This window comes from Heterodontus francisci, chromosome 11 (genome assembly GCF_036365525.1).
Source record: "Heterodontus francisci isolate sHetFra1 chromosome 11, sHetFra1.hap1, whole genome shotgun sequence".
In the NCBI taxonomy this organism is placed as follows: domain Eukaryota; kingdom Metazoa; phylum Chordata; class Chondrichthyes; order Heterodontiformes; family Heterodontidae; genus Heterodontus; species Heterodontus francisci.
This window is the reverse complement of record NC_090381.1, coordinates 37,989,006-38,011,523: the sequence shown is the minus strand read 5'-3', so window position 1 is coordinate 38,011,523 and position 22,518 is coordinate 37,989,006. Positions and strand designations below refer to the sequence as shown.

General features: G+C 42.6%; 1 protein-coding gene across 2 annotated transcripts in view; it reads right to left on the bottom strand.

The window, feature by feature from the left end:
- The window catches only part of uggt1 (UDP-glucose glycoprotein glucosyltransferase 1), a 141,983-nt gene that overhangs the window by 5,729 nt on the left and 113,736 nt on the right, over nucleotides 1-22,518 (bottom strand). For both annotated transcript variants that reach the window (XM_068042002.1, XM_068042003.1), the window contains 3 exons: nucleotides 10,971-11,085; nucleotides 3,020-3,136; nucleotides 1,848-2,013 (listed from right to left, as the gene is read on the bottom strand). In XM_068042002.1, coding sequence (XP_067898103.1) covers nucleotides 1,848-2,013; nucleotides 3,020-3,136; nucleotides 10,971-11,085 — 398 coding nt within the window. The remainder of the gene's footprint in view (nucleotides 1-1,847; nucleotides 2,014-3,019; nucleotides 3,137-10,970; nucleotides 11,086-22,518) is intronic.

Below are 22,518 nucleotides of genomic sequence, written 5' to 3'. Positions count from 1 at the left end.
CTTAGCCCCTCACATACATACACATACATCTACCTAGCACAAAGGAAGATGGTTGTGGTTGTTGGAGGTCAATCATCTCAGTCCCAGGACATCACTGCAGGAGTTCCTCAGGGTAGTGTCCTAGGCCCAACCATCTTCAGCTGCTTCATCAATGACCTTCCCTCCATAAGGTCAGAAGTGGGGATGTTCGTTGATGCTTGCACAATGTTCAGCACCATTCGCGACTCCTCAGATACTGAAGCAGTCCGTGTAGAAATGCAGCAAGACCTGGACAATATCCAGGCTTGGGCTGATAAGTGGCAAGTTGCATTCACGCCACACAAGTGCCAGGCAATGACCATCTCCAACAAGAGAGAATCTAATCATCGCCCCATGACATTCAATAGCATTACCATCGCTGAATCCCCTGCTAACAACATCCAGGGGGTTACCATTGACCAGAAACTGAACTGGAGTAGCCATATAAATACCGTGGCTACAACAGCAGGTCAGAGGCTAGGAATCCTGCGGCACGTAACTCACCTCCTGACTCCCTAAAGCCTGTCCACCATCTACAAGGCACAAATCAGGAGTGTGTTGGAATACTCTCCACTTGCCTGAATGGGTGCAGTTCCAACGACACTCAAGAAACTCAACACCATCTAGGACAAAGCAGCTCGCTTGACTGGCATCCCATCCACAAACATTCACTCCCTCCACCACCAACACACAGTGGCAACAGTGTGTACCAGCTATAAGATGCACTGCAGCAACGCACCAAGGCTCCTTCGACAGCACATTCCAAATCTGTGACCTCAACCTCCTAGAAGGACAAGAGCAGCAGGTGCATGGGAACACCACCATTTGCAAGTTCCCCTCCAAGCCACACACCATCCTGACTTGGAACTATATCACCATTCCTTCACTGTCGCTGGGTCAAAATCCTGGAACTCGCTTCATAACAGCACTGTGGGTGTACCTACCCAACATGGACTGCAGCAATTCAAGAAGGTAGCTCACCACCACCTTCTCAAGAGCAATTAGGGATGGGCAATAAATGCTGGCCTCGCCAGCGACACTTCCATCCCTTGAACGAATAAAAAAAAACACCGGTTAACCAGAAAAATAAAGTGATTTTTGTTTTAGAACTCTATTACAAAAGAAAAGACAAAAAAAGCATTTGGGCTAAATACTTTCTAATTCTTGAAAAGAAGATGTCCTTTGTTTTAGTTTGGCGTGCAAAATGCATATAGAGGGCTGTCACTGGGAGCTTCCTAGGACGCTTCTTTTCAGGCGACTTTGAAGATCAGTTTGGGAAGCCTTTCCAGGAAATGCAGCAACAGAGGTTTCAGACAGGCCTTACAGCAGAAATGCAGCAACAGTTGCTGACTGCTTTTTACACTTGCTTCTCAGCTTCTCTAGAGATGAAAAATTAGCAGACTTTTTCAAACTGCTGGAACAGACTGAGTTGGGGTAGTTTGTTCTTCCTGGCAAGTTTTCTCCAACTGCTTTTTCAAACCATTGTCCATATCCCAACTCACTGTCCAAAGTGAAACCATAAACAATGTCACAAGAGACAAGTCTCCTGACCTCTATAAATCTTGACCTGTCACTTAACTGTAAACATCATCCCCAAGTCAAAAACAACCTGTGCTGGGTAATTATTTGAAAACAGGTGCCTTCCAGTAACTGTTTGTTTTCACAACCAGACCTCTTAGTGACCCTGGTAAATACCCATCCATGGAGTCTTTTCAGTTATCCCAAAATAAACCAATGTTCAGCTCTAAAATACACAAGTCCTCAAAAAGAAATTAATATAGAAGCACTCGTAACATTATGCTGAAGTGCAACAATGTTATCAAACTCACCCTCTGTGCTGGTTATACCTTCTGTTCTGACATGAGCCAATCCATTCAATTTCCCCTCTTGGATTAGTTTCTGAAGCTGTTTAATTTCTTGATCATAGTCCTGCCATTCAGGAACAATTCGCACAGCTGCCTCCAGTTTGGGTTCTTTCGTCATTGGGTTATTGCACTAGAAGATCATAATGAATGCCAGTCATTAGAATTTCACTGAATGTTTAGGTGGCAATGAACAAGACTCAGATATTTGATGTGAACTTTAACACACTAGTCAATGAGACCAATTTTAACTTTCCGAGACCTACTTTAATGGGGTGGTAACAGTCGCAAAGTCGGTTTTGGTAGACTTATTGACCGTTAATGCCAGTGTGCTGGCCGCTGCCATTTTGACAGGGCCTACGCTGGCTGCACAAAGCACCCACCTGTTTTAGACAATAGGCCCCTTTCAATATGCAAATCGATAACACGGATCGGACATGACTGCCATTTTTAGAAAGAACTGATTGAAGCAGGTGCTGTGCACTGTGGGCCAATGTTATCGATAGCGCAACTGGATAGGCTCCAAAAAAATGTTTTAAATTAATAACCAGCTCAAACAGGTGATCTATCAGGACAGAATCTAATCCTTCCATTACTTAAAAACTTCAATTATATCTCCTTGAAGTTGACAATTTTCCAAAGCAATAGTTCTCTGTCTCTCCTGCTAACTGGTGTCCTTCAAGTAAAGATCAATCTAGTGGCTCTCCTCTTCACCTTATCCAGGATGACCATATTCCCCACTAGGTGATGGGACTACAGCAGGACAGTATTCTAGGTGTGGCCTGACCAATGCCTTATCCAAAGAGAGGAGAACGCTTTTTGTTTTATATTTAATTGCCCAGGCAATATATCTCAACACTCAGTTCATTTTCACAATAGCCTCGTGGCATTGATTATGAATCTTTAAGGGATTATCTACTATGCCCCCAGGCGGTTCTCCGGCTGAAGAGACTTGAGCACACAACCCTACATGGTGAACGCATGCTTAGAGTTCTAGCTAAGTGTATAACACTACCTTTATCTACATTAAAAGACATGGGCCCATTTCCCCATTATATCTAGTTCTGTTTACCATCTTTTATAAAAACAGATTCAATTTGATGTCTCAGTAAACAGCGGACACTCCCTTGTGTACCTACCAAATCAATAGTTTTAGCTCTTTTCTTAGATGCTTCATCACACCATGTCTCGCACCACAGCCAGTGCTGGGGAAGGGATTTAATGGGCACTTGATGGATCATGTTGTTAGGCAGATCCTGTAAAACACATTTACCAGACAAAAACAAAGTAAGTAATTTTAAACAGTTTCTGATTATTATGGATTGCTGCAACTTTAAATTAATAAGTTCCATTAATTACTATTTCTTTGATTAAGCTTGTTTACATTATAGAGAAAATCTGCTGCTGCCCACACAAAAGTTGGACAGCATGACTGTAAACACATTAGTCATGCCACCATTCAGCCACAGCAATTTCCAATTCATTGAATAAACCAACATTAAACATAGAAAAGCTTGCATTTAGATAGCAGCTTTAACAACCCTCCCAAAGCATTTTACAGCCTAAGACGTGCGGTCATTGTTGTCATGCAAAAAACGTGGCAGTCAATTTGTGCACAGCAAGGTCCCACAAACCAAATGTGATAATCACCAGATAATCTGTTTTAATGATATGAGTTGAGGGACAAATATTCACTAGGACACTGCAGAGAACTCCTCTGCTCCTCTTCGAATAGTGCTGTGAGATCTTTTACATCCACACGAGAGGGCAGACGAGGCCTTGGTTTATCGTCTCTTCAAAAGACAATACCTGACAGTGCAGCATCCATCAGTACAGTAGTCTTGACCTTGATTTTGTACTCAAGCCCCTGAAGTGGGATTTGAACCAACAGCCTTCTGACTCAGAGGAAGAGTGCGATCACTCAGCTAAAGGCCTGCTCAGGTCAGGGAAAAAAACCCGACCCGAACCCGACAGAACCACATCGGAACCGAGCCCGACCCAGTCTGAGTCCCTCCATTTTTTCCCGTGCCTGACCCTACCCAAGCCCGAAAGCCAGACTCGGAAGAGCGACCCGACCCGAACCTGACACGTTGTCGGGTCCGGGTCGAGTAGCAGACCTTTACACTGAGCTACGTCTGACACCTCGTTCCATCCAAGAATGTAAGAAATCATGCTGATCCTGACTGTCGACTAATGTTACTGTTAATTTAATTTTAACAGGTCAGGTACTGGTCATAGCTACATAAAGGTTACTTCACTCAATGCAAAAATGATGCACCAGAAGTCCAGTGATTGTACCTTAGTATCACAGATTAGGATAAACATGCTTGGAATTCAAACACACTGATTTTCAATTCAAGAGGAACAGTCTTGATTTTATTTCACAATGCAACCCAACCTCGAGATACAGCATACTGCGCAGAAGGAAAAAAACTTCATGAAATGCAGAGAGAGAGAGAGAGACTATGTATTTGGCATCTTGTGGGGAAGACAAATCAGTTAGGAAAGATGGCCAAACCATGTATTATGAATGAGTGAATTCTACCTCTGATATCTGAGATTGAGAAGTTGGAGTAGGGGTAGGGGGAAAGAAGAGGGGAAATGTCGCTCTGTCTCCATTTCTGATGACAGCCTCTTCTACTGTATGCATTATTTACAGTTCCTTTCTCCCAACACAGAAAACAAATTCACTGGAAAGTGGAATAGGATAAAGAGTAGGCCATTCAGCCTTTTGGGATTGAGTGTTCCAGATTTCCACTGCTCATTGTGTGGAAGAAGTGCTTTCTCATTTCACTCAAATAGCCTAGCTCTAACTTTAAGGTTGTATCCCCTTTTCTAGGTTCCTCCACCAGAGAAAATAGTTGTTCTGTATTTACCCTATTAAATCCCCAAATTATTTCAAACACCTCAATTAGATCACTCTCAACCCTCTAAACTTGGGAATACAAACCAAGTTTATAAATCTGCAGGCATAATTTAACCTTTTGAGCCACGACATTCTGGTGAAATTGGACTGTACCCCTCCAAGGCCAATACTTCCTTCCTGAGGTGTGGTACCCAAAATTGAATGCAGCACACCAGATGAAGCTCTGCACAACTGAAGCATAACTTCCAACCCTTTGTATTCCAGCCTGCCCAAGATAAAGGCCAACATTCTATTAGCCTTCTGATTACTAAGCATTAGCTTTTAGTGATTTGTGTACCTAACCCTTTTGCTCCTTCACAGTTCCTCGTCTCACCATTTAGAAAATATTCCGAGTTGTCAATCTTGGATGCAAAGTAGATGACCTCATGCTTTCCCACATTGAACTCCATTTGCCACAATTCTTCCCACTTACCATGTTTAAGAAAAACATACTTTATTCTATATAGCTCCCAACAAACTAGATACAAAGTGTTTATTTCACATAACAAAAGTAGTTACCAAAAACCCACCAATAATTCTGGAATCACAAGACAATGTCATAGGAGCTACCAAAATAGGCAGTGGGATAATAACAAAAAGATTTGTAAATCACCAAATGAGAGTGAATAAACCACAAATCACAATGGTGGAACCGTGTCCAAGGAGCACTCACAAGTTGTTAATGTTTGGTTTGAAGTCAAGCCTGCATCAATTTTCTCATGGCCTGATTCTATTCTCCTACACCTTTTGAATGAATGCTTCATTTGTGCAACTCGTCTAAGAAGCATCTGAACTGTAAACTACTTACTACACAAAGATCAATCAGTTCTGAATTCATTCAAATTGATTCCCATAGTGATCAACCACTGTTGTGCAATATTAATTGTTCTCTGCTTTAAAAGCCATGAGCAACTGTGACAGAAGCAGAGTTCCACCTACAAACAACAAAATCTTTATTACATATTTCTGTCATATTACATTTTAGCTACGCTGATACATTGTGAATTTAAAATAGCCTTCCGATAGTTGGATTTCTGAAATGCCTTGAACTTTGAGGTGTAAGACCATGGGTCTGAATTTGTTGAAAACTTGCGCCAAAGTAAAGCAACCATAATTTGCTCAGACTTTTGCACTGCTCCAGAGAACCTCCCCCAAAAAGCTGAACAACTCATTATTATAGCTCTGCCCTACATTAAAAGCAATGGCGAGATCGGGTTTGCTGAATTAGCACCATTGTGATCGCCACAGCCACTTAGACCATTATAGAATGGCACTGGAAGGCTCAGAATCTGTATTCACTCATCAGATTGCCAGACGGTAACATCTCTACTCAATTATTCCAGGAATTTCGTTGAAAGGTTAAAGCTCAATTAAGTAATCAAAATGTTTTTGACAGCTAAGCATGTTCTGATTTCCACCTCCCCCACCCCCCGCATCTGATTTTATTTTTACATTAATATTTATTGAATATATGCACAAAGGGCGGCACAGTGGCGCAGTGGGTAGCACCGCAGCCTCACAGCTCCAGCGACCCGGGTTCAATTCTGGGTACTGCCTGTGTGGAGTTTGCAAGTTCTCCCTGTGTCTGCGTGGGTTTCCTCCGGGTGCTCCGGTTTCCTCCCACATGCCAAAGACTTGCAGGTTGATAGGTTAATTGGCCATTATAAATTGCCCCTAGTATAGGTAGGGAAATATAGGGACAGGTGGGGATGTGGTAGGAATATGGGATTAGTGTAGGATTAGTATAGATGGGTGGTTGATGGTCGGCACAGACTCGGTGGGCCGAAGGGCCTGTTTCAGTGCTGTATCTCTAAACTAAAAAAAACATTAATTGGAACTGGTAATTAAATAATGCTTGGGATTGCATGCAGTTCAGGAGACACCCCTATGAATACAGGTCCCTTCATCCATCTTAACACTGATTTACATATTTATACTGTTTCAGCACAAACTCAATCAAATTAAACCCGGCCTGGACATTCTATCCATACAAACTGTGACCCATCCTGCGTTATCAGATTATTGCCACTGCTCCTAAACGTTGTTAAATAACCCGTTGTTCCATTCTGTGCTGGGGCCGTAATTTGGATATGTATGAGACATTGACCACACTGCTCCTGATCCACCACTATGCTCTCTGCAACACATTACTATTACTTTCCAGCCAATTGTGACGTTACAGGAGGATCACTTATTGCCAATAATTGCCATTGCAGCAAATTCCACGCCAATATACTTAACTGGTACTGATATTGTGCAATAATATTGCTTCAGTTACGTACAAACACATCATCAGGAAGTCATGCAAGCTATTCAACTGTGCAGGAAAGAGATTTCTGAAGAGGAGATTGAAACTCTTATGGACTGATCAAATTTTGTTTTCTAAATATTTGTATTGCTAGTCTATTGCTATATTATATTGCATCTTTGTAATGATAAGTTGGTGTAAATAAATTAATTTTAACCTGAATTATATAATTTTTTTTTGCCTTTGAGTGGACAGCAGTGCATGACATAACAGTGCGAAATATTGCAATCATTGTCAGTCATATAGCACACTACTATTCAGATCAAAGATGTGGTTCTGCTTGTTGAACAGCCTTTTGCTTGTGAACAAGATAGGGGCAAGCCCAAGCTGTAATATGAGCATTCAAAATACAAAGCTCATTATGATTTATGCAGCTTTCTCAGGGGTGCAAGGAAAAATTAACAAAATTAAAATATCTAGACTGCTGTGATTCAAAAATACTTTGGGGTTACATCTACAGGGTCAAAAAAACGTGCATTATTGGGGGTGTTTTATATGCATTTGCCTATTAGTGTAAAAGCATTAAACAATGCCTATCATATTAAAAATTGTATTAAATCAATGAGAAAACTGGCATTACTCACTGTAAATGTATTATTAAAAATGGCACAATTTGACGCATTTAGGAGTAAAGTCCATTCCTCTTACGACATCTAATTAAAAACATTTTTTTTCCTGGTCTATGCTGAGACTGTGGTCTCAGCAGAGGCAGTTGTAAATGTTGTCCCAATATGTTTAGGGAAAAATATCACCCAGTGCTTGCTAAATTAACTGCCATTCAATAACCCTAACTGGAGAATACATGTGTGGGGACACTGGGTGCGAACAGGATCGGACAAGTCTGTAAAGCATGCATGCAAAGGAGGACAATCTAGGCTCAGAAATGAAGAATGTTTCTGATGAAGGGCCATCGACCTGAAACATTAACTCTGTTTCTCTCTCCACAGATACTGCCAGACCTGCTGAGTATTTCTAGTGCTTTCTCTTTTTACTATGAAGAATGGTCTCTTGGGTTAGGTATTACAGCCCACATCGAACTAATCCACCAAGAGTTAGAGTCCAAAACCAGCCCATCACTGCTTCTCTATCTTCCTAATTTCCTATCACCATCCTGGGTTTGAATACCCTACAAATACCCAATCTCTTCTCTAGATGACTTTCTTGTCCAGCATACCCACTGGGGATAACTTAACTTAAAGTACCAGTATTAAAACAAAAGGATGGACAAGAGAAAACACCTTTCTTAAGGATTGGATGAACATGAGAAAATTTCCACAGTGGAGAAAATTAACATCTCCTCTGCAGCAGTGATGGTCTCACTGGAGCAATGTCTGCAAGGGGTAACCCTTGTCACCAAGAAGCCACCTCTCCATCTGAGCCAGTTCAGTGAACAGCAGTGGCGGCTGGCGCAGGACGCAGGTGTCATGGCAGCTGCTTGAGAAGCGGGCACAGATTTGCATGAAGCATCTCCGGTGATCATATACCAGCTGCACCTAGATTGAGAGGATTCCTTTAATGGTAACGTCTGCAAGTGGTAGCCTAGCAGAAGGCCTGATGGCCACATGGGTGCAGTCTATGAACCCTAAAACCTTTGGTTATCCGGCAATGGTGCCGAAACTGATGGCCCTCTGGGCCTGGCTGTTAGGGTCCATCCTGAAGCGGACATACTGACTGGCCCTCTGATGCAGAGCATCGGTGACCTCCCTGATGCAGTGTGCACTGCTGACTGTGAGACCCCTCAAAGGTTTCCAGTGGGCCCCTTAAATGCTGCATAAGTGTCTTGCTTAACAGCCACTGCCACTATGAGGACCAGAGGCATAGGAAGTCCACCGACGCCCATGGGCTGCAGTTATCATTGAGCAAGGCACAAAGACGCATCATCACCCTCTCTACATGCGCAATCGCCTCTGACACTGGTGCTCTGACATCTTCTGGCATTTCAGGTGGGGCCTGTAGATGCACGGTGACCTGTAATGTCGAGCTCCCCTTGGGAGCTGCTGCTCACGACCGGGGCCCTCTACGTGGACCGCATCTGCCTGTTGATTTTGCCTCCAGTGCATATGGATCCTCAGGAGAAGCAGATCACACAATCCAAGATGTGACATACCCATTTCCATGTGATAAATAAAGTTGTTTCCTTCACTGAATCAAAGGCTCCTAACAGGGCAGGCATTGTTGTTGATGGGTACATCAGGTACTTTCATGGATCAACTATGTGGCACAGTATCGCCCATCTTCGCTCTTAAGAGTGGCACGGCATGACGACATGAAGATTCTACCAGCTGCATCGAATGCCCCCACCAGCCAGGTAACCTTTACACTCCTGTCGGTTCTGGCACCCTCCCCACACAGAGGGTGACTAGAGTGCCATTGCTCCTTCACACACACAAACGTACAATGGTGCAGAGCGGATACCATTCACGGAGGGAGGTACGCAATACCTCCCTTCATGCCTCCATGTAGTTCCACCCCACTCCCACCTCCCTTCAAGTATGCAGAGCTTTGCCCCCTGTAATCTCCCCACCAAGTATGCAGAGCTTTGCCCCCTGTAATTCCCCCCCCCCACCAAGTATGCAGAGCTTTGCCCCCTGTAACTTCCCCCCCCCCACCAAGTATGCAGAGCTTTGCCCACTGTAAGCCCCCTCCATCTCCCTTCAAGTATGCAGAGTTGTATTTCTGGACTTAGCTTCACTGTGAGCGAGTACTCCTGCGTCTGATGTCCCGTCGGCTTCTTAGCTTAGTGAGCGGGACGGCACATGATGGCCGCCCGTTCAATGTAAAATGCGGAAGTGTGGATCGATAGGCGGTGGAATGCATATTCAGGAGAGGTAAGTTGTCCTCTACATATTATAACTGGGGTGCCACCGCCAGGTGGCGGGGGAGCCCACACCAAGGTCCCGCCGCCACTGCTAATATGCGGCAGAGTTTTCTCGCTGTCGTGGGTCGAGGTGTGCCTCTCCCGCAAGTATTTTACGGGCCTCCCCGCCACGATCCACGATCCAGAGGAGCTGGTAAAATCCAGTCCAAACTCTTCTGTATCAGCTAAAATATTTGTTACTTCACTGGTTTAGATGCAAGAGCAATAACACTGAAAGTAGGTGCTGAGCAAGAAACAGGCATCAAAAAAATTCTTAAAAGTACCTTATTTGTCTGAGTTATCAAGCTAGACAAAATATAACTCATTTGGTATCACTTCACGCAGGGTATTCCAACAGTGTTTAAAAGAACCCAACAATGAGGAGAGGAGCTCTGATGAGGGACAGCCAACTGAAACATTAACACTCTCTCTCCACAGATGCTGCCAGACCTGCTATTTCCAGAATTTTCTGTTTTTATTTCAGATTTCCAACATTTGCAGTATTTTGCTCTTGAATGATGACTAGATAATTTCTAAGACTTCAGATTCAAATTAAAGAAAAGGATGAAGGAAATCAGCTGAATTTTTAGGAACAGGCATTCAGGTACATTGATTAATGCTCCTGAGGATAAAAAAGGATCAACATTTGTGCCAGTCTAATGTTAATGAAGGAAAATATTGTATTCATGCAGAGAAGAATAAAAAAAACAATTCTATTGCATAAGGGAAGATAGGCAAGTTTCGGTCTGTCACACAATATTGCCTTTAAACACCACTCCAACTAGGAGCAGAGCTGCCTGGATTTTCAGGTTTTCAGAAAACCTACTGTTGAAAATACTTTATCTCCAAAATATTTACTTTTTTAAAAAATATTTTATGCATAGATGTATACACACATCTATAAATGATAACTGAACTTTCATAAACTAAACAACTACATGGATTAACCTTGGAACATTCTACAACCGATTCTAGCATTACTACTAGCCATAGTACAGTTATAAAAATACATACGCGTACCTGGTCAAGATTGGACAGGCTGTTGGGGTCCTGACTGAGACCTTGATACTGTCCTCTGAGTCGATCACCTGCAGCAATCTTTCTGAATTTCTTTAAGTCCACTACATACAAGGCACTAAATGGAGATGATAAAAGGGTTTTTAATATTAAATTCATGGGATTGTTAACATAATCATAGTACAGAATGTCAGTGGGTTACTTTGCAGCACAATGGCAACACTACAAAGAAAGTCATCAATTCACCATATGGTTGCAAAAGGTCTTCAAGACCTAAAGCTTCTGCTTCAATTTTTTTTAAAAAAAGGATTTCTTCCATCTGATCACCTAACAGACCACTGTCACTGAATAGCAAAAATACTGCCAAAGTTCTGAATATGTATAGGTATTCTTGACCTTTGGAAGCATGCTTGGCTACAGAGACCTCTCTGAAAGCAGTATATATTCGGATGCCAAGTTGTCAGTCTACACCTATTACTGAGGTCTGGCCATTTAGAAAAGAATCTGCACAATGGGAAATTGTTCGGGCAAGGATTGCACTATATGGTGTGCCTGCCAAATTTTGATACAGGACTGCACTGATGAAGAAAATTCACCAAGCTATTATTGAGAAATCCCTGAAATCAGTCCCCAGTCTGTGTAATAACAATTTCTGCACATGTTTAATGCTTCACAGTTTGTTACAAATTTCCCTACAAATGATAGCTATTCTGCAGAAATAAAGGTTTTCCTATAAACCTCATCATTCAGCACTGTTTTTATTGTGCATTATATCTTTATTAAAATTATTGGTCAGGTATCTGCAGAGCTATTCAAGTTACACATCATGGGCCACAATTTGCTATAAGAGTGAATCTAATGAATTCTGCTGTCATTTACACTTGCTGTTGCACATTTAGGTTTCAAAATTGTTTGCATGGTATATTGTTGGAAGTGTGAGCTGATGACATCCGCAGCAAGGAAAATTGGACATCTGGCACCCGAGTGAACGGGGCAAACAACTGTGTTTCTCCTTAACCAGATTGAAGGATCATGAAATTAATAGTGCAAGGACCAGGAAGGAAATGTAAACTCTAGTGGATGAATTCAATGTCAAATCAGGTACAGAAAGAGGGGAAGAATCATAGAATGTTTAAGCCACTTGGCCCATTGTGTCTGTGCCGGCCGAAAAATGATCCATCTATTCTAATCCCACCTTCCAGCATTTGGTCTGTAGCCCTGCAGATTACGGCACTTGAGCTGCCTTCCTTTTGAATGAGTTGAGGGTGTCTGCCTCAACTACCCTTTCAAGCAGTGAGTTCCAGACCATCACCCTTTGGGTGAAAAAGTTTTTCCTCATCTCCCCTCTAATTTTTCTTCCAATCACTTTAAATCTAAGCACTTTCGTCACTGATCTCTCTGCTAAGGTGAGTAGACCCTTCACCTCCACTCTATCCAGGCCCCTCAAAATTTTGTACATTTCAATCAGATCTCCCCTCAGCCTTCTCTGTTCCAAGGAGAACAACCCCAACCAATCCAATCTTTCCTCATGGCAACATCCTTGTAAATCTCCTCTATACCCTCTCTCACGCAATTGCATCCTTTCTGTAATGAGGTGACCAGAACTACACACAGGACTCAAGTTGTGGCCTAACCAAGGAGTTATACAGTTCCAGCATAACCTCCCTGCTCTTGTATTCTATACTTCGTCGAATAAAGGAAAGGATTCCCTATGCCGTCTTAACCACCTTATCGACCTGTCCTGTTACGTTCAGGGATCTGTGGGTCCAAGGTCCCTCACCTCCTCTACACTTCTCAGTATTTTCACATTAGTCGTGTATTCCTTTGCCTTGTTTGACCTCCCCAAATGCATCACTTCACACTTCTCCAAGTCAAATTCCATTTGCCACTTTTCTGCCCATCTGACCAGACCATCAGTATCTTCCTATCCTTCTCGCTATCTACCACACAGCCAATCTTTGTGTAGTCCGCAAATTTCTTGATCATGCCCTCTACATTTACGTCTAAGTCGTTAATTTACACCACAAAAAGGAGGGGACCCAGTACTGAGCCCTGCGGAACACCAATAGAAACAGCCCTCCAGTCGCTAAAACAGCCATCAACAATTACCCTTTGTTTCCTGCCACTGAGCCAATTTTGTATCCACCTTGCTGCATTTCCTGGATCCATAGTAACATAGAAAATAGGAGCAGGAGTAGGCCATTCAGCCCTTCGAGCCTGCTCCGCCATTCATTATGATCATCCAACTCAGTAACCTGTTCCCGCTTTCCCCCCATATCCTTTGATCCCTTTCGCCCCAAGAGCTATATCTAACTCCTTCTTGAAAACATACAATGTGTTGGCCTCAACTGCTTTCTGTGGTAGCGAATTCCACAGGCTTACCTGTGTGTGAAGTAATTTCTCCTCATCTCAGTCCTGAAAGGTTTACCCCGTATCCTTTGATTATGACCCCTGGTTCTGGACTCCCCACCATCGGGAACATCCTTCCTGCAACTACCCTGTCAAGTCCTGTTAGAATTTTATAGGTTTCTTGAGATCCACCCCTCTGAACTCCAGCAAATATAATCCTAACCGACTCAATCTCTCCTCATATGTCAGTCCCGCCATCCCAAGAATCAGTCTGCTAAACCTTTTCTGCACTCCCTCTATAGCAAGAACATCCTTCCTCAAATAAGGAGACCAAAACTGCATACAATATTCCAGGTGTGGCCTCACCAAGGCCCTGTATAATTGCAGCAAGACATCCCTGCTCCTGTACTCGAATCCTCTCTCTATGAAGGCCAACATACCATTTGCCTTTTTTACCGCCTGTTGCACCTGCATGATTACCTTCAACGACTTGTGTACGAGAACACCCAGGTCTCGCTGCATATTCCCCCATCTCAGTTTATAGCCGTTCAGATAACAATCTGCCTTCCTGTTATTGCTACCAAAGTGAATAACCTCACATTTATCCATATTATACTGCATCTGCCATGCATTTGCCCACTCACTCAACTTGTCCAAATCACCCTGAAGCCTCTCTGCATCCTCCTCACAACTCACCCTCCCACCCAGTTTTATGTCATCTGCAAATTTGGAGATATTACACTTAGCTCCCTCATCTAAATCATTAATATATATTGTGAATAGCTGGCGTCCTAGCACCAATCCCTGCGGTACCCCACTAGTCACTGTCTGCCATTTTGAAAAAGACCCGTTTATTCCTACTCTTTGTTTCCTGTCTGCCAAACAATTTTCTATCATCGCAATACACTACCCCCAATCCCATGCACTTTAATTTTACACGCTAATCTCGTATGTGGGATTTTGTTGAAAGCCTTCTGAAAGTCCAAATAAACCACATCCACTGGATGTCCCTCAGCAACTCTACTAGTTACATCCTCGAAGAATTCTAGTAGATTTGTCAAGCATGATTTCTCTTTCATAAATCCATGCTGACTCTGTCTGATTCTACCACTGTTCTCCAAGTGCTCTGCTATAAAATCTTTGATAATGCACTCTGGAATTTTCCCCACTACTGACATCAGGCTGACTGGTCTATAATTCCCTGTTTTCTCTCTATCTCCCTTTTTAAATACTGGGGTTACATTAGCTACCCTCCAATCAGTAGGAACTGTTCCAGAGTCTATAGAATTTTGGAAGATGACCACCAATGCATCCACTATCTCTAGGGCCACTTCCTTAAGTACTCCGGGATGCAGACCATCAGGCCCCGGGCATTTATCGGCCTTCAACCCCATCAATTTCCCCAACACCATTTCTCTACTAATACCAATTTCTTTCAGTTCCTCTTGCTCACTAAACCCTGTGTTCCCTAACATTTCTGGTATGATATTTGTGTCCTCCTTTGTGAAGACAGAACCAAAGTATGCATTTAGTTGGTCAGCTACTTCTTTATTCCCCATAATAAATTCCCCTGTTTCTGACTGTAAGGGACCTACATTTGTCTTCACCAATCTTTTTCTCTTTACATACCTATAGAAACTTTTACAGTCAGTTTTTATGTTCCCCGCAAAGTTACTCTCGTACTCTATTTTCCCCTTCTTAATCAATCCCTTGGTCCTCCTTTGCTGAATTCTAAACTGCTCCCAATCCTCAGGTCTGTTGTTTTTTTCTGGCAAATTTGTATGTCTGATCTAATGTTATCTCTAATTTCCCTTGTAAGCCATGGTTTAGCTACCTTTCCCGTTTTACTTTTGTGCCAGACAAGAATAAACAATTGTTGCAGTTCATCCATGCACTCTTTAAATGTTTGCCATTGCCTATCCGCCATCAGCCCTTTAAGTAATGTTTCCCAATCCATCATAGCCAACTCATGCTTCATACCTTCGTAGTTCCCTTTATTAAGATTCAGGACCCTAGTCTCAGAATCAACTACGTCACTCTCCATCTTGATGAAGAATTCTATTATATTATGGTCGCTCATCCCCAAGGGGTCTCGCACAACTAGATTGTCAATTATTCCTCTCTCATTACACAATACCCAGTCTTGGATGGCCTGTTCTCTAGTATTGGTCCAGAAAACCATCCCGTATACATTCCATGAAATTTTATTTTTTTAACCAATCTGCCATGTGGGACCTTGTCAAAAGCCTTGCTAAAATCCATGTAGACCACATCAATTACACTACCCTCATCGATCTTCCTTGTTACCGCTTCAAAAAATTCAATCAAGTTGGTCAAACAAGATCTTCCCTTAACAAATCCATGCTGACTATCTTTGATGAACCTGTGCCTTTCTAAGTGACAGTTTATCCTGTCTCTCAGAATACTGAGGTTAGACTGACTGGCCTGTTATTATTCAGTCTATCCTTCGCTCCCTTTTTAAAGAGGTACAACGTTAGCAATTCTCCAAGCACTACACCTGTATCCAGTGAGGACTGGAAAATGATGATCAGACCCTCTGCTATTTCCTCTCTTGCTTGTCCAGGTGGATTGAGAGAGACTTTTTTTTCAAATTAAAATTTGAGTTTTAAAACCGTCAACAATTAAAACCTGAAGAAATGAGATGCCACACTTGAATTGTTAATTTTCAGTGCCAGAAAAGTTGACTGGCAGTAATTAACATGCATCATCTTGTTAGAAGGGTACTTCGACTAAAATGGACAAGACTTAACTTTCTGCGGCGAGTTTAGCTCGAATATACTGTGTAAGTACAGCAAATTCACACCTTTCAATGCATTTCAATGGTGAGGCAGACCACGAAGTGCTGTTTTTGGAAAGCTAATCAAGAAGTGGTGCAACACAGACAGCAACTTTTGGATATTCACATTTAAATTCACATCTGCTCTTGCCTGAAGTTGCTGTAGTACTTGCACATAAACAATGGACATGCCATTAGCTTTGACTACAAATGATCAAAATGACTCACTCCATTATTTTAAAGATAGCCATTACTGCAAGAAACACATGCAAAATGTCGATGTTTCTTTTTCAGAATTATAGTCACCTTTCCCAACATGAACTATTCACCTTTTTTTCATAACTGTGCATTTAGAGTTGTGATCCATTTGCAGTGCTTTGTTACTGATACAGGCACCTTTTTTGTTGTAAGTGATAATGTTTGCTTTTACTTTGTGCCAATATGGCAAATTTCTACTAATTCTTCAAAAACAGTTGGTGCTTATTTTGGGGAAAATCACTAGTACAAAGAAATAAAAAAAATTTAATGAAGAATTGTTGCAAATCAGGGGGAAATGGCACTGAGTGACTGATGAAGATTTGTGATTTACAGAGACTAGGAAGTACTATCCATTGGCACTTGGTGGCAGTGCAGCCCTTTGTTAAAGGTACTTAAAAATTAAGTCACATTTAATGTTGTGGATTCAATTCCCACCTGAGGACTTTGCAAGTAATCGAAGCCAACACGTCAGTGCAGTAATGAAGGAGTGGTGCATGGTTGGAGGTGCTGTCGTTTGAATAAGCTATCAAAATCGAGGCACAATATTCCAGTTCAGGTGGGCGCAAAAGTCATCCAACATAATCAAAATCGATTGACTTGTCATTTAGCTAATTTGATCTTTATAGAGCCTTGGGTATACAAACTAGCTGTGATATCTGCCTACAGAAAACTGACTACACTTCAAAAGTAATTTACTGGCTGTGAAGTGCTTTGGTATGTCCTGAGACTATGAATAGAATTATGTAATTGTCCATGACACCGTGAAGGGGGAGGGCACTGGGATAACAGGTTATATTTTGCAAACATTATCTATCCAGTTCACCCAAGCAGCAAAAGAATTCCCAACAGCAAGTCATTACAAAAACCTCCATTTCAGTTAATCTCTAAATGAGGAGAAAAAACAAATCAAATCAAATGATTCTACAGCCGTCACCAATTGCAGACTTAGAAAGCAGTGTCTGTCTTCCACAGATAGAGTAAAAAAATTCTCATCTCCCCTTATGCAACATACCTTTTGGCTTTAGACTGTGTCAAATCGAAATGCGCACCTTGTAGTAAAGAAAACAGGTGGAGTACATTTAAAGCAGGAGTACTGTGCAACAATGATGCATAATTTTGCTGTTGCAGGGCATTTAACAGAATTTGCCATGAGTCAGACTTACAGTTCAATGTTTACAATTTTTTTGTGTGGCATGTTGCACAAAGTGTAAGCTGATAATATTGCAACAAAGGGAACCAAGCACCTGGGAACTGAGTGAACAGGTCAAATAACTGAATCTCCTTCATCAATCAGATTGAAGGATTGTAAAATTAACAACACAAGAAGCAAGCGTAAATTAAGGGTGGGCGAATTCAATGTAAAATCAGGAACAGAAAAAGAAAGGAATGGAAAGAAAGATTAGATTAAGAGAAAAAAAAAGAAAAAGTAATGTTTTAATTCCAAATTTTTTTAAATCTCCAACAGTTAAAACACTCTAACAATTCATTGTCAGTGCTACAGAAGTTGTTTGGGAGTAATTTAACATATAGCATATTAAAAGGGTACTGTGACTATAATGGGCAAGATAACTTTCTGTGGCAAGTTTAATTTCCATCAAATGTGCAACAGCAACTTATATTTATATAGCACCTTTAACACAGTAAAACATCCCAAGGCACTTCACAGGAACGTTATCGAAAAAAACATGACACCAAGCTACAGAAGGTGATATTAGGGCAGATAACCAAAAGGTTGGTCAATGAGATATATTTTAAGAAGTGTATTAAAGGAGCAAAGAGAGGTAGAGAGGCGGAGGGGTTTAGGAAGGGAATTCCGGAGCTTAGGTCCTTAACAGCTGAAAGCACAGCTGTCAATGGTGGAGTGATCAAAATTGGGCATGCTCAAGAGGCCAGATTTGGAGGAGCACTGATATCTCAGAGGGCTGTAGAGCTGAAGGTGATTACAGAGATAGGAAGGGATGAAACTATGGAGGGATTCGAAAACAAGGATGAGAATGTTAAAAATCAAGGTGTTGCTTAACTGGAAGCCAGTGTAGATCAGTGAACACAGGAGTGATGGCTGAATGGGACTTGGTGCGTTTAAGAAAACGGGCAGCAGCGTTTTGGATGATCCCCAAGTTTATGGTGGGTAAAACATGGGAGGCTTGACAAGAGTATGTTGGAATAATCAAGTCTAGGGGGTAACAAAAGCGTGGTTGGGTGATGGTACGGCGGTGGAAATAAACAGTCTTAATGATGGCGCGGGTGTGCAGTCCGAAGCTCATCCTGGTGTCAAATATGACACTAAGGTTCCAAACAGTCAGGTTCAACCTCAGAGAGTTGTGAGGGAGAAGAATGGAATCAGTGGCTGGGGATCAGGGTTTGTGGCAGAGACCAAAAGCTATGCATCATTCTTCCCAATATTTAGTTGAAGGAAATTACTGTTCATCCAGTACTGGATGTCAGACAAGCAGTCTGACAATTTAGAGACAGTGGGCTGAATTTTTCAATCTTGCCAGTGAGCTTCAAAAACAGCGCGGCACACGCGCGAGATGTGCGCCGCAGAGCCGCTGTGATATTTAGCACAATGGCTCATTTACATGGCCGAGGTGGTCTGACCGCCCCCGATGACGTAGAGGGGGCGCGAGCGCTCTGTTCCCAGCAACGGCATCTGGCATCACCATGCAAGCCCTGGCACCATTTTTAAAGGACTTCCAGCCCTTCAGTTTGATTTACATTTTGAAAGTTGCAAGACATGAAAAATTAAATTGACAATTTTATTAACAGTTACAATCCCTCTCCCACCCCAACAATGAGTAAAAACTTTACTAGTTATCCTCTCCCCGCCCCCCCCCAAAAAAACTGACCTTCCGATCCCGACCTTTTTCCCTGAAGTTTATTCACTTTCTTCTGCAACCCCTTCCCACCATCCCCTCTACCAATCGCATGAGTTTTCCCCGCTCCTCCCTCTCCCTCCCATCAGAGGTCTGAAGGTGCGGGAGTTCCGGTCAACAGGCGGAATATCGGCATGGGACAGCCATCGCGATGAGCTAAGTATTCATTCATCAATTATCATTCAGTTCCATATTTAAATGAGGTTTCCATCGTCAAGCAGCAGGAGGGTGGGGGGGGGGGGGGGGAACCGCCATGAGGCCTCAACACCACCTGTAACATATGGGGTGGGGCCTTTCCGGCGTCAAGGCCTCTCCGGAGGTATTTCCGGGCCCCCCCACCCAGCCACAACCCCCAACATCGGGGGTGGGGGGGGGGGGGTTGGAGCTGGTGAAAGCCAGCCCAGGGAAAGGACTGAGGGAGGTGGTGCTGGGGCAGAGCTGGGTGTTGTCAGCGTACATGTGGAAACTGATGCTGTGTTTTTGGATGATGTTGCCAAGGGCAGCATGTTGCTGATTAGAGATGGTCTTATCTTTATATCTATTGACACAATGGAAGTAGCAAGGCCACATGAAATAACAAGGTCAAGGAGGCTGGGGAGTTTCTATGGAGGAAGAGATTAAGAGCAGATAGGAGGGCTGTGAACTCAAGAGTAGGGACAGCACGATAAATTGAGATTGAGGTTGAAATCACCAAGGATGGGAAGTCACTTAGTGCAGAGGCTGAGAGAGCAAAGTAGTGAAGGTATCCTGGTAAGAAAATTTTTTTATGGTACTTGGGTGGACAGTAGAGAACAAGGATTTTAAATAAGAGGCGAGGGGGATAGATCAAGCCGAGATGCTCAAAGGAGAAGAAAGTACCAGAAGAATAGGGGGACTTAGGTGTGATTTGATGATAAGAGCTACACCACTGCATGACAGTCTGGGCAGGGCAAGTGGTGGAAGGTATAGCCAGCAGGGGAGGCTTTATTTTGGGGAAGGTATCATCACACAACAGCCAGGGTGCCATCAAGGCTATGATGTTCGTGCAATCATCTGCAATGAGCTCTTGGATGGCAAACATCAATTCTGGAGGGAGATGCAGAGAGGGGTAATGATAGCTGATACACTGGCAAAATCCACAGGGTCAGCACTAGAAAGGGCAAATTGTAGGAGAAGACTGGTAAGATCAAACCCCAGTGGGAGCGCTGGGCGGGAAGGTCAACGGGAGAGTAGAATACAGAAACTTCACATCGCTCAATGCCTTTCAATGGTGAAGTAGACAGCAAGATGCTGTTTTCGCGAAGCTCACATGGCAGCAACATACCCTCTAAGCAGCGCAGGTGCATAGCCGCGCAGCAATCGGGAATGTGCCACGTAAGGAACGAACAGGCCACTTAGAAGCAACGTTCCCTTTAAGATCTGCGCATGTGTGGCCGTGCATCAATCTTAAAAGGATCGCGTAGTGCAACAAGCCGGGCGTGAACAGCAAACAAAAGTTAGGAAAGAGGCACGACTTGGACAACATTTATAGATTTTTGAGTTTAACCACGCATCTGCCCCTTGACTGAAGTTGCTGCACTTACACATAGATAATGGTGACTGCTATGAAAATCCAGGCTCAAATCTCAGAACAAATTAACTAACTCAACTGTACAAAAATGTTATCCAGATTCTCATGTCATACGAACATATGAATTTGGAGCAGGAGCAGGCTACCAGACCCCTCAACCCTGCTCCATCATCCAATAAGATTGTAACCTCAACTCCACATTCCTGCCTACCCCTGATAATCTTTCACCCCCTTACTTGTCAAGAATCTATCTACCTCTGCCTTAAAAATAGTTAAAGCCTCTGCTTCCATGGCCTTTTGAGGAAGAGAGTTCCAAAGATTCACGACCCTGAGAGAGTAAAAATTTCTCCTCGTCTCTTATCTTTAAATCATGACCCCTAGTTCTAGATTCGCCCACAAGGGGAAACATCCTTTCCACATCCACCCTGTGAAGACCCCTCAGGATCTTATACATTTCACTCAAGTTGCCTCTTACTCTTCTAAACTCCAGTGGATGCAAGCCCAGCCTGTCCAATCTTTTTCATAAGGCAATCCACCCATTCCAGGTATTAGTCTAGTAAACCTTCTCTGAACTGCTTCCAATGTATTTACATCCTTCCTTAAATAAGGAGACCAATACTGTACACAGTACACCAGATGTGATCTCACTAATGCCCTGAATAACTGAAGCATAACCTCCCTACTTTTGTATTCGATTCCCCTCGCAATGAATAATAACATTCTATTAACTTTCCTAATGACTTTTGGATTCACACACTAAGATCCCCAAATCCTTCTGCATCTCAGAGCTCCGCAATCTCTCACCATTTAGATAATATCCATTTTTATTCTTCCTGCCAAAATGGACAATTTCACATTTTCCTACATTATACTCCATTTGCCAGATCTTTGCCCACTCACTTAACCTATCTATATCCCTTTGTAGCCTCCTTATGTCCTCTTCACAACCTATTTTCTACCTATCTTTGTGTCATCAGCAAATTTAGCAACCATACCTTCGGTCCCTTCATCCAAGTCATTTATATAAATTATACAAATGTTGAGGCCCCAGTACTGATCCCTCTGGCACACCACTCATTGCATCTTGCCAACCAGAAAATGACCCATTTATGCCTACTCTCTGCTTCCTGTTAGCTAGCCAATCTTCTATCCATGCCAATATGTTACCCCCTACTTGAGCTTTTATTTTCTGCAATAACCTTTGATGTGGCACCTAATCAAATGGCCTTCAGGAAATCTAAGTACAGTACATCCACCTTTATCCACAGCACATGTTACTTCTTCAAAGAACTCCAATAAATTGGTTAAACATGATTCCCTTTCACAAAATCATGTTGACTCTGCCTGATTACCTTGAATTTTTCTAAGTGCCCCGCTATAACGTCATTAATAACAGCTTCTGACATTTTCCCTAAGACAGATCTTAAGCTAACTGGCCTGTAGTTTCCTGCTCTCTGTCTCTCTCCCTTTTTGAATAAAGGAGTTACATTCGCTATTTTTCCAATCTAATGGAACCTTCCCCGAATCTAGGGAATTTTGGAAAATTAAAACCAATGCATCAACTATCTCACTAGCCACTTCTTTTAGAACTTTAGGATGAAGTCCATCAGGACCTGGAGACTTGTCAACCTGCAACTCCAACAATTTGCTCAGTATCACTTCCCTGGTGAGTGTAATTTTCTTGAGTTCCTCCCTCTCTTCCATTTCCTGATTTACAGCTATTTC